Below are 13,361 nucleotides of genomic sequence, written 5' to 3'. Positions count from 1 at the left end.
TTAATTAGTAATTAGTGATAATTAAATGTCGTAAATAGGAGGTTTGCGATTCGTTGGGATAATAACAAACATACTAAAAATTTAGAACTTTTAGATTTAAAGAACAAAAGTTATCGTCTTTCAAAATTCTGACTAGAAAGAATAAAAACAATAATAATAATAAATACACTGACAATAACAATATGTTTCGAAATCTAAGATTTCGAACCATAATAATAATAATAAATATAATGACAATAACAATATGTTTCGAAATCTAAGATTTCGAACCATAATAATAATAATAATAATAATAATAAATATAATGACAATAACAATATGTTTCGAAATCTAAGATTTCGAACCATAATAATAAATATAATGACAATAACAATATGTTTCGAAATCGAAGATTTCGAACCATAATAAATATAATGACAATAACAATATGTTTCGAAATCGAAGATTTCGAACCATAATAATAAATATAATGACAATAACAATATGTTTCGAAATCTAAGATTTCGAACCATAATAATGACAATAACAATATGTTTCGAAATCTAAGATTTCGAACCATAATAACCATAATAATGTACATTAATTACCGGGATTATAAAATAGTATCAACGTATTAATTAATTTATTGTAACTTTTAAGTTAGTTAAATAAATATTCACCTAAAAAGGTAAAGAAATGTTTAATGAGGCCAGTATAGGTAACAATTTAACTTCACGACTGTGAAGTACAGAAAAATCAAATCGTTATATCTTTGAATTATACATCTTTTTCGTTTAGTTATGAAATACGACTCCAGTAGTGTAATAATAATGTTAAATGTATTATTAATCTTAGCCATAAAAGCTTACCTTTTTTTAAATATTAGTCATGCAACTTGTGCAGTACAATACTTTTGTTGTAAACGGTACGACTTTTTAATTGACAAAGCAATTTTCCTCACAAATGGATTCAATCGATATTTTAAGTTTTTATTACTGTGTTTTTCTTAACTTAAACATAAAGTTAACAACTATTTATTTAATAAAAAAACAGAAACACAAAATAAATAAACCACATTATAAAAATGATTGAAAACTTAAAAGCAGTAAAAGTATAAAAAGGCAGTAAAACTAAAAAAGCAAAACATCTAATAGGCAGATAATGGCCAATTAGCAGTATGCAGCTTCAGGTAAAGAAACTTAAATAAAACAATTAAAATAGCAACTACATCTATACATAAAATTAAAAACAAATATTTGAAGCTACCAAAATTATGAACACCATCATTCAATTTCAAAATTTTTTTTTTTTACATTCCTGGATAGAAGTACCATTTCCGTCTCAAAGTTGACTGCACCTCTGACATTTCTTTGCATCTGATATAAAACCAAAATTAAAAAATTAATATAAATAATAAAATAAAAATTAGATTTATTTTAACTAGAACTTTATATACTTGAACATTTCCATATCAATTAAACCCTAAATCAACTTAATCATTTTCAAAGGTAGGTTAAATTGTTATTGGGTTGATTTTTTTATAGGCAGTATTGTCCAGATGCACTTACCTGTGGTATTCCGAATCAGGACTGTATCCCTCTCTTTGTGAAACCAAATTGTTGACGATTGTCATCATTTCATGGAGGTCTCTATTGCAGGCATGAAAAGCTAGCACCTAAAAAATTTACAATACAACTTTACTTAGAGTTTAAAAATCTATTTACTAAATTTTGAGGTTTGCTCATTTTTTATAAAAATTATTTATTTACCCGTACTAATGCCTGAATAAACCAACTGCCTTGCTTTGTATTCCTCATCGCAGAATATCCATCAACAGTTGCATAGGCAATTAAAAAATCCGATCTACTGGGAAGTTTGTTACAAGGATTTTGGTTAAAAACATACTCTCGATTTATTGGAACATTGCTACTACGTTGTTCAATCTATAAATAAATCAGTAAAAGTATAGGTCAATACAAAGAAATTTACCAACAAAAAACCTGTGTTTTAAAATGTCTAATTTTGACAATTTTTTTCATAGGTTTAATTGCTTAAAAAGACTGGCTTACATATGGTATGCTATCTTGCTGAAATTTTCCATCAGTTTCATCTACACCCTTATCAGGGACATTTCCTCTGCAACATTGGAAGAAAAAACCCTGAATAAAAGTTTTGGAATTTATCCGAGAGAGCTTTAGATAAAATGCAATTTATCTGTGACTGTATACAAATTGACAACAACCAGTTTTATCCCGTAGTATTAAAATTAAAAACTGTTAGTTGCGCCTATTTTTTAATTTAAAGGTATACCTTTGGTTTATGCTGGAGTACTCTGCAGTTTTCGTTACTAAACAAATCAAAAATGTACTCTATTTCAACAGTATTACCATCACGACCATAAAATGCTCCACTGACACCATGACTCATCACGAATAGCATTGCACTGTCACAAACTGCAAGATCTTCCAAAGCAGAAAATTTCTAACAATATAAAAAGATAAAAATTTAAATTAAAAAGTTACGATTCCAAGTAATTCACATTTACATGTCAACTGCAATTGGTTACCTGAATTGTCATCCGAATTTCTAATGCTGTTCCATTTTCTAGAACATATACTCGAAAACCCAACTGCCGTAAAACATATTCCAACCTTGCTTTGTCCACGTCACCAGCCTTATAACAAAATATTTTCCACTTTAAATAATATTAAAAGGAAATTTTAGTATTTACTAATTTAAAACATAAACAAAGTACTTGTCTATTTTCAAGTAGCGTCGATTCATCAAATTTGGTTACATTAATAATCAAAGCAAGTCGTTGAGGAGGACTTATCATGCTGTAGGCATTCATATAATGTTTCTCACGAAACTATAAAAAAAAAATTAGTTTAGTGATCCGGTACAATACCCTTTTCATACCTATACAATAACAGTAATAACTCGATTTCTAGATAAAAACTTCATTTAATTACCTTGTAATTTGAAGGCCGGACACATAAGTCATTCACAGTAGGGTTGTCTGTAATATCAATGCCTTCGATAACTTGCTGTTGATTTTTTTTGCTACCAGCATTTTTAAGGTCAGCTTCTTGGGACAAGGTTTCAAATGAAGTTGTTGAAAGAAGATCATCCATAGAATTCGGAGAAGGAACTATTTCACAATTCACAGTTTGGTTGGAAAGTATTGCATTTAAATAACCTGATTGTTGGATTGTTGTGGAATTGGCATTTGGCAGTGTACTATAAATAGAAGAATCAGGATCAAACAATGATTTAGGTTTGGTAATAAGCGAAGTTAGGTTGTGGGTGGGTTGTTGAGTAGTGTGGCCAAAATCAGAAACATTTTCTCTATGAAAATTGGTGAGATTAGAATGAATATTAGATGATGTGCTTGGTTCAAGTAATTCGAATAAATGAAAATGATCTGTGTCTTGTAAAGCTAAACAGAATTGCTTGAAAGCTCGGGGACCCCGTCTTGGCAAAATGTTTAAGAACTCGACCTACAAACATATATACAAATTTTCTTTGTGTATTTAACCAACAATATTTTTAAACAATAAAACTAATTTTAGTCTGCCACTGAGACAGATGTCAAAATAATAAGCTTTACCACATGTGATCCTAAGTTTAATTCCCATTTAGAATAACTAAAAAATGTTTTAAAAGTTTAGAACAACATCTGAACATACCATCTGACCATTTAGTTTTAAGACTGTAAGAGATTATAAAGTCAGTCAATGGTCGGTGGTTTAAAAGATATACTTACGTTTCTTTGATACACTGTTGTTTTACTGTTGATTCTCTCAACCATTTCATCATTTAAAATTCCTTTTCCAACAAGAGTTTGCAAAACTTGAGTTATATCTAAATCATTAGCAAGTGCGACTCGATTTTTACGCAAGTTTTGACGATCTTCAACCTCCATATTTAATGCCGATTAGAGTCGAACGATTAAAAAATTAAATAGCAACTACTTTCTATTTTTACAAAAAATTTTAACAATGCATCATGAACAACAGCAACACCTATACAAGCTGATTTAGAAAAGGGAACTCCTTAGGTTAGCTATCTTTATTACAAATGAGCAAGCAGCAATCAATGGTCACGTTTCATTGTGTCAACCTATTACCGCTATTGACATTATGGATTCTACCAATATTTTTGTCATTAACTTAAAACAATAAAAATACCATAATACATCGTTGATTGTGTGATCATTACTTAATTGCTCAAATTTTATAAATACGTAATGTATGATCTTGTTCGATAACTTTGTATGGTAATAGCATAGTGGTAATGGCGAAAATTATAATAAAATATAGTGTTTGCATAGCGGTTATATTCGTTGTAGATGTACCAACGCAATAAGCTAAACAAAATTTTGCTAATCTAGATACCGTTTTTTTTGCTTAACACGAACTTAAAAGAACACAAGTCTTTTCACTTTTTTAGAGGCTATTGAAAAGTTTATTTACGTGTTTCCCAAATTTGGACTTGTAAAAAGCTTAGAAGGTTTTTAAATTCAAATGCACAAAGATTATTATCAAAAAATATTTACTGGACAATTTTATTTATTTTAAAAATGTATTATAAATAGAAAAACTAAAAAAATCGTTATCAATTTTATTGTAAGAGTTTCCTGCAATGACGTAATACGTTTATTGAAAGCCTTTTACAGAGGAAGCTAACACGCACATATAAACCTAGCGTATTATTGCGTGTAATAATAATAATAACTAATTTCATAGAACTTAAGCTAATATAAAATCGATATTTAGGGTTTGCAATTTAGGTTGGCGAAAAGTATGTTATAACTTAATAAATTTATCTCTAATTTCAGCCTTAGATGTTAGATATGATTTATTTCTGTTTTACTGTTTTAAATAAAGTAAGTTAACTTTTCTACTTATAGCTCCTAGTTATATAGTCATTAGTAAGTATAGGTAGTTTTTAGTGAGGGAACAAGTTATTTACGTTTTAAATATTAAATTTTTAAATTGATATTCGAAACAAAAATACAGTTAGACTTTGAAATAAACTGTTTCTCGTTTATTTGTTTGTGTTGTCAAAAAGGGTGTATAGATGCATTTTTTAAATAAATTCATGTTATATGCTTATAAAAAAAAAAAAAAAAATATATAATATTTACATTTACATAGTGGTATAGAGTGAGCGACAGTAGCTTTGCTATTACGCCCATACATTGGTCTTGGGGCGATTTTATTAGTTTGGCTTTATTTGTGATCGAAAAAGTCATTATTTACAAAAGAAATTATAACGCGAACTATTTTTTGCTAAAATATTTAATTATTTTTTTAACATCAAGTTTTTTTTTAATGTATTTTTTAATTAACGATAGATATAAAAATTTGAAGTATTATTATATTTTCTTCAAGTTTATTGAACCATATCCAGCGGATTTTCAAATTCTTGTTTTGTTTTTATTGAAGTATGGCAGGCAATCAAGTTAGCTTGTTGACAAACAACGTTTGTGCGTTAAATATGCATTAAGCAACTTTTGTATTTTTTCTACAGATTTATCTTATTTTTAATTGTTTATGTAAAACATTTTTTGCAAAGTTTAACTTAAAATTTTTTAAAAAAAGATAAATTTCGATAGTCAGACTTAATCAGTCTGTCACTGTCAGTTTACCAATCGAAGTCAGATCGTACATATCTATTATTCAAAAATGGTTGTGGATGACTATAGTGCTATAACTAACCATTACCGGTTAAAAGAAACCATTGGTTCTGGTGGATTTGCCAAAGTTAAACGTGCTGTCCATCTTCCAACCGGGGAAAAAGTTGCAATTAAAATTATGGACAAGGTTGCCCTTGGTGTAAGTGTACTGCTTAAGTATAAATTATAAACATTTTTTTAAAAATTTTAAATAGGTTTATTGTGTTATGCGATATATTTTTTTATTTTTACACTTTTTTAATTTTTCGAAAATGTCAATACAATTTGTTAGGCTGATCTTCCTCGAGTTAAAACAGAGATTGAAGCAATGAAAAATTTGCATCATCATCATATTTGTCGATTATATCATGTTGTGGAGACCAGCCGCAAAATATTTATGGTTTTAGAGGTAAAACAATTTTTATAAATATATAACCAATTTTGTGCATTTAATTAAAAAACTTGTTCTAAAAAACAATACAATTTCGAACTCCTAGCTGACTACTGGTTTTATTATATTATCTTAGTGTTAAATTGTTTAATATGCAAAAATGTAATCTTTCAATAATTTTTTTCAAATTATAATGAATTAGTCAATGTAAATAATAAATGATGTATACTGTGTTTCAGTATTGTTCTGGAGGCGAATTGTTTGACTACATTGTACAGCGGGATAGATTAAGTGAATCAGAATCGAGAGGGTTTTTTCGACAAATTGTATCAGCAGTTTCATACATGCACAAACTTGGATATGCACATCGAGACTTAAAACCAGTATGTACATGGACATTTTTTTAATAAAATCAGATAGGACTTTTACTAGAAAAGTTAAAAGTTCAATAAATAGATATTTTTATATTTACTGCAACATTTTTTATATTAAGATTTTTCGCTTTATTTTGTTTTCAGGAAAATTTGTTAATAGATGATGAGCAAAACATAAAACTAATTGATTTTGGTTTGTGTGCTAAGCCCAAAGGTGGAATGGAAGATCACTTATATACCTGTTGTGGAAGCCCAGCTTATGCAGCACCTGAGCTTATAGCTGGCAGGTAAAAAATACATCTCCAAACATATTCTAATATCTACATTATATATATTTAAGTTAAATTTGATTAAATAATGTTTTTGATCTATTTAATTTAAACAGTTGTTATTATGATAAGTAATTCTAATGTTAAATAAATTGTAACTGTGTAATACAATTTTTTTAGTAAATTATCTATTAACTTTTTAGATCTTACATTGGAAGTGAAGCAGATTTATGGAGTATGGGGGTATTATTGTATGCTCTTCTTAACGGGTTTCTTCCATTTGATGATGACAATATTTCTGTCCTGTACAAAAAAATCAAGGTTAGTTTAGTATTAAGAATAAAGTGTACTAAAGAATATATAGTTTTGAAATACAGTCTATTTAAATATATTTTGTTAATGTCAGTACTAAAGTTTTGGTTTCAAAGAAAAAAATAAGGTATATAGTTGAAAAATAGGCTAATATTAATAATTTATACATTTTTTTTATAGATTGGAAAATATGAAACACCTGAGTGGTTATCACAGGGAAGCATAATTTTACTTAAACAGCTTCTCCAAGTTGATCCGAAGAGAAGAATTACAGTAGATCAGCTTCTTAACCATCCCTGGATGTTGGAGGAGATTGGTTTTCCAGTTGAGTGGACTTCAAAGTATCAGGTATTTCTGTAATTTGATTTCGTAAAGGTTTGTGTGCATTTATTTTTTGTTAAAATGTTTAAACAATTCGTTTTATGACATCAGTTTACTTTGTGAATCTAAGTATAATAAAGTTTAGTAAAATATTTATATGTTCTTATAAATGTATATATATAGACACGTATGTTGTGTATTCTTTTAGTTTATAAGTCTTTATATTGTTTCACTTATCAAATTTGAACAATGATATTTTGTTTTTAGACAACGTCATTAGATGAAGATGTTGTAACAGAATTAAGTGTTCACCAAAAAGTTTGTCGAGATACAATGAAGACTCAACTATCAAAGGTATTTTAGGATTAAAAAAATTGTTTTACTAATGCTTGAGTTGTTGCATACTTAATGCTTAAATACTATATATTTTAAAAACAAAAAATTATAGACTTTTTTATTTTAAGTTTTAGTTAATGACTAATTTTTTGATGTAAAAATAGTTTTAAGCGCATACATTTTTGGTTTTGTTAGCAATTTCAATAAAAAACATTATATTAGTGCTTATAAAATATAACATATTGACCTCCATATAAGGAGGTATAAACCAATTGTAAATTGCAGTTGTGTATGAGGTCACAGTATTAAAAAACAGCCTTGTCTATTTTTATGTCTGTAATAACTTGTAAAAAGTAGTATAAGTTTGTTTCTATGTTTAAGAAACTTATTGAATGTATATTTACCATTTGAAATCAAATAGTCACATAAAAATAAGCAGGCTATTTATATTTAGCAGTTTATAAGATATAAATAGTAGAGTGGTATATTCAACGAATAATGACATGCAAACAAGTACGACTTACATATGATCACTTTATGAGTCATATCTCCTACACCAGTTTAAACATAATGAGATTTAATTATGGTTTAAAAAAAATTAAGTATGATACAACAATATAAAATAATAAAAATAATAACATATTAATAATAATTAGTATATATTTACAATAATTATTAAATAAATATTCCGATCTGATCAATCGGTTTTGTATAATTTTTAATCTGTTTTAATGACTAACAAAAAAGGTTTGATTTTAAATTTATATTTGTTTTTTGTTGCTTTTGTTAACTTTTTATAAAAATATGAAGCTTAAATTAAATTTTTAATTGACCAAGCAATGCTTGACATTAGTTTTGATTTTGTTTTAGTGGAAATATGATTTCCTTACTGCAGCTTATTTCCTTCTATTAAAAAAGAAAACAAGCGGAAGGTCAGTTCGACTTATCATGACCTTGTCAACTACACCTGAGAATGTTGTTTCAAATACGAGGTACTAATTCAAATATAAACATTGTATTTTTATGAAATAATTATATATGGTATTGTTGCTAGACTTTTTTTTATATGTGTATTTAAATTATTAGAATAATTGTTTAAAGAAAGTCCTAATTTACATGTTGTAAAATAGGTTAATCTATTACCTATATAAACTGTAGGTCAAAATATTTATTTTTTTAAAAAAAAACAGGACAGCTGATCCAGGAAAAGCGAGAACTCCTAGACCAAACAAAAAGAGGGAACCTCTTGCTCACAACAACAGAGAAAATGTGGCCAAGGTTAATGTTAATGAAATGTTGTTAACATATTTTTAATTAACAAAAAGAATAAAAAATTTAAACGAAGGTTTTTATATAATTTTTTTTAAATTTATTGATATAATATTGCCAAAAGGTGAAAAAAATTATTTTAAAAATTCATCAAGAGATTGCTTTCGTAGAACCTAACCATGTTTTTAAACTAGTTATTGTCAATTATTTTCTAGTCACTTTATATAGCGCCACCCACTGAGCCAGTCTCCAGAAAATCTTACTACAAACGTGATAGCACAGATGAGATTTTGGATGGGGGAGTTTGGGGATTTTCCGACAACGAGGATTTTGAAAATTGTAATGGAATAAGACCGCTTATGAAAGACAGCCCAGCTACAAGTAGAAGGTAAAAATATTTAAAAAATATTGTTTGGTTATTTTAAAAATTTTTTTTAAGCAAACTAGATAAGCTAACTATTTAAATAATGGTATAGTAAATATTATTACATGCATATATCATTTGTGTATAAATATATTCATTTATTTTTTGCCATTTTTTTAAGGCGAACAAAATCGGTGGATGACAACTTAAAAGAGAATCACTTTCTTACTCCTCAACTTCCAAAACGTCTTCATGATGTTGCTACAGTGATTGCTACTCCTGGAGTGATAGCAAACAAAAAGTAAAAAAAATTAAATCAATTTTGGTCTCAGGTCTCATTACCTAAGTTTTTGTAATTATTTTATTGATAAAAATTGATGTAATCTAATTTTAGGTCGTCTAATAATAATGATAATAGATCGACTCGATCTCAACACAAAACACCCAGAACTTCGAGAAGATCGAAAACACCCCCTATTTCTTCAATGACCCCGACCAAGTTTAATAAAGGTACAACAAAGTTTCACAAGTTAGCTTACTAAAAGTTTTTATAACATTTGGGGTCTTAAGTTCAACTTTAGCTATTGTCCATATTTAGAGAATTTCATAATATAATCAACCTCTGCCAACCTAGTAAGTTATTAAAAATATGAACAGTATCCTTACAGAATTTAAGTAAGAGGCTATGTTGGTTAAATATATTTTCATGTGATAAGGCCATTAATTTTATTTTTGGGAATTAAACAATTTTTTACAAAAATAAGCTTAATTTTATAAACAGATGAACACCGAAAATCGTTTGATTTTGATTACACAAGTTTTGAAGAATCTAGCAATCCACTAAGCCCTGACAGAAAGTAAGCAATGTTTTTATGTACTTATTTTAATCTTTAGGCATTTTAACAAAAAGCTCTGATTGAATAGCAAATTAGGTTTTGTACCAGCTCTGATGGTCTAGATTTTGTCTTGTATGTTAAACCATATATATATAATACCAATTAAATAAATAAAAAGAAGACTTATAAATAACAAAAATAACTTGCTAAATAATATTGCGATCATTTTTCAGATGTAAATCCGTCGACGATTCGTTACATACTGCTCACTTTGAACCTCTCACTCCTTCCAAGAGAAAGAATAAAGTCTTCGGAAGTTTTGAAAGAGGTCTCGATAAAATGAAAACGATTTTAACACCAAGAAAACGACTGGGGACAGATTATGCTCCCCGAAAGATAAAGGTAAAAAAATGTTTTTTTAAATCAGTGGCATTGGTTATTTTTAGATACTAGGCATTACTTTGGGGCATTGGTTGATCACCACTGCTTTTATGTTGTAGCATCATAAAGTAAGTTGTTAATGGTGATCATTACTGATGGAGCGGTTAAATTGAAACTGAGTAACTTAGGATATCCTCTGTTTTTTCACAGTATTTACATATTATAAAAAAAATTTGGTTTTATTTCTTATTTTTTTATATTTTTAAAAATTTGTGTAACAGCCATCCTACAACGTGTCAAACATTTGCAAATGTGAAGCCATCTCTCTTCTGCAAGAACTTAAACGAATTGTTCCAACAAAACACATGGAATTTAAAGAAACAGGGTGAGCATTCTTTAAGAATATAACTTGTTCGGTTTTTGGTTTTATAAATTTTTTAACAGAAACCTTTATATATATTTTTTATTAATGAGTGGCCCATCACTTATACTGTGTCATCCTTTTTAATTTTATTTGAAAATTGTTAATCAAAAATAATATATTTTTTAACAGATATGTTATTCGCTGCCAGACTCGCGGCGACTTCGGAAAAGTTCTTCTCGCTTTTGAGCTCGAAGTCTGTCACGTGGTCGGTCGTTCGTCGTTCTCTAGCGCCGCCACCAACAGCGAGCTATGCGGAGTGCGCCGCAAGCGGTTAAAGGGCGATGCATTCGTGTATAAGAGAGTTTGCGAGGGTATTCTGAAAGACGTAAACTCGGCTAATTTTATGTGATTTAAATTCAAAACAGAAAAATGCTGAAAATAGTTGTAAATGAGCGATGAAGTAGCCTTTTTATTTGTAAACTTGTATTTTTTAAAGGTGCTTGCCTCTTGTTATATTACAAAGTATTTTTCTTTACTTGCAAGGAAAAATGGTTTCGAAGCACTGTCATTATTTTTTAATTATTTTGTTAACAGTCATAGAACTATATTCTTGTTAAATTATGTAATACTGCTTAAATCTTTGTACTGCCGAATGTAAAGCGCCTTTCAACATAAGAACGTAACAAAACATAAATTTGTATATATATTATTGTTGTGATTTAAAATCGTGGTAATGTAGTTTTGCCTTTTTTGTAAAAGCTTTGGATAAACAATCATTAAAAAAGTTTTCTATTTAATTAATAGTTCCAAGTTTTGGTTTATTTACTAAATTACATCGATTGTCAGTAATTTAAACTTTATGGTGATATAATAAATGTAACCAAATGTTACGTATATGCAAATAAATACATTTCAAATGGCATTCATTCCTCAGATAATATATTTATAAATAAAAGTTTCCAAAAATACCGAAGTTAAATTCTAAAGTATTTTTTGTCTGCGAACAGGTTTAAGTTATTGTTTATTGTCAACTAGCTGTAGTTTAAAATGTAGTTGATATTCTATAAATTGACATTATGAAGTGTTCGGTTTTGGACTGCATACTTCAGGCTCCTCGACTTGTGGGTTTTCTACAACGTTTACCTCAGATGAATCTTCTGCTGCACTGTTTTCCGTTGCCGTTACTTCACTGGGCGATGAATCCCTGTTTATATCTTGATTTATTGGGGTATTATGATCCTAAAACAAAAAGTAGCTAATTTTGCAATTAAACTTGTTTATTTTTACGAATGTATAGTTTTCTAGTGAGTATGTTTTATAATAACCTCATGGGTTTGTTCCGTTTCATCAGTTGTTTCCAAATGAACAGCAGCTTGCGTTATTTCGCTTCTTTCTGAAACGTTGGTCGTTGTGTTAGATACTGCATTTGAAGCAGACTGACTAGCTTCTTGGTTGTTAGAGGTCGAATCACTGTTCATAATATCATATTCAACTTGTATTAATTCTGCCTCCACACGACGCCTAAGTACGGCAACAGAGGCCGCACCTAAGAATTAAAAAGCAAATAGAAATACGACTTAAGCAATCCTTATCTTATAAACTTTACTAAAAACTGCTACTAGTTGGTAGACTTAAATACCTAATTGGTCGACTACTCGATTCCAATCCTCTTCTGTTTTAACGACTTCGGTATAAGCAGGGGGTGGACCAATTAGTTCCGGTGAAACTCTTCCCCTTCTTGTAACTACTCGATCTTCAACTATAAAATCATTAATTTTTTTACTAGAAAATAGTGCGCAAATTTTTAAATATTTTTTACCATCATTGGGCATCCGAAATCCATCATTCGAATCTCGATCAAAATAATAAAAATCATTTGAATTCCTGTGAAAAATTTACAGGTAATAATTATTAATAGTATAGTGATTTTATTTAGTTTTTAACGAATTTACTTACGAAGTGCAGCGATAAATAAAGCCTACAAAAACACCAATCATCACAAACAGACTTAAAACTAAGAAGAGAACTCGAATAAAATTCTCTTCGTCGCTTATTTCAAGATCTGTATTTGTAGACCTTTTTGTATCCTAAAAATTGTTATAAAGTTTTATTCTTAAACAAGTTTGTTAACATTTCAAATACAACTAAAATGGTCTACCAGCATTCTGTACGAGGCACTGAATCCCATACGACCTTCACTGTCATCGCTGTGGAAAAACAGATACAACGTCGAGCCAGGTTTTTTGGTGACCTTTTCTGTAGGTTTTCGATCACCACAATAGGTACCAAAGTTTCGTCTATAAGTGACCCCAGGATCTAAAGGGTTGCGTGGGGAATCGAATACCACCCTATATTCTTCAAAAATATGAAGGTAATCGTATGGACACGATATTCCGTCGTGCTAAAGTTTTAAATTTGGTGTAATAGAATGCAATCATTAGTAGGCCAGGAGTAACTTATCAATCCAATCGTTTTTTTTAACTTA

The 13,361-nt window shown here is 28.8% G+C and overlaps 2 protein-coding genes across 2 annotated transcripts; one reads left to right on the top strand and one right to left on the bottom strand.

Moving 5' to 3' along the window:
* Window positions 1-998: 998 nt before the first annotated feature.
* Window positions 999-4,216, bottom strand: LOC145755587 (caspase-2-like). The gene is made up of 9 exons (XM_082571831.1): window positions 3,746-4,216; window positions 2,952-3,479; window positions 2,735-2,848; window positions 2,546-2,653; window positions 2,290-2,460; window positions 2,049-2,138; window positions 1,749-1,922; window positions 1,548-1,654; window positions 999-1,355 (listed from the first exon to the last, which is right to left on the bottom strand). Exons 1-9 carry the CDS (start codon window positions 3,902-3,904, stop codon window positions 1,289-1,291), a joined length of 1,518 nt encoding a protein of 505 aa, XP_082427957.1. The 5' UTR covers window positions 3,905-4,216; the 3' UTR covers window positions 999-1,288.
* Window positions 4,217-5,520: 1,304 nt separating this feature from the next.
* LOC145743047 (maternal embryonic leucine zipper kinase-like) lies at window positions 5,521-11,779 on the top strand. The gene is made up of 16 exons (XM_082560923.1): window positions 5,521-5,819; window positions 5,952-6,068; window positions 6,290-6,433; window positions 6,569-6,711; window positions 6,897-7,014; window positions 7,186-7,353; window positions 7,594-7,680; window positions 8,533-8,654; window positions 8,853-8,940; window positions 9,147-9,319; window positions 9,477-9,596; window positions 9,690-9,805; window positions 10,077-10,152; window positions 10,365-10,533; window positions 10,794-10,897; window positions 11,066-11,779. Exons 1-16 carry the CDS (start codon window positions 5,670-5,672, stop codon window positions 11,283-11,285), a joined length of 2,115 nt encoding a protein of 704 aa, XP_082417049.1. The 5' UTR covers window positions 5,521-5,669; the 3' UTR covers window positions 11,286-11,779.
* The last annotated feature ends 1,582 nt before the right edge of the window (window positions 11,780-13,361 follow it).

Source organism: Corella eumyota, chromosome 1 (genome assembly GCF_963082875.1).
Source record: "Corella eumyota chromosome 1, kaCorEumy4.1, whole genome shotgun sequence".
Lineage (NCBI taxonomy): Eukaryota > Metazoa > Chordata > Ascidiacea > Phlebobranchia > Corellidae > Corella > Corella eumyota.
The sequence above is the reverse complement of the archived record's forward strand: the minus strand, read 5'-3'. Positions and strand labels throughout refer to the sequence as shown.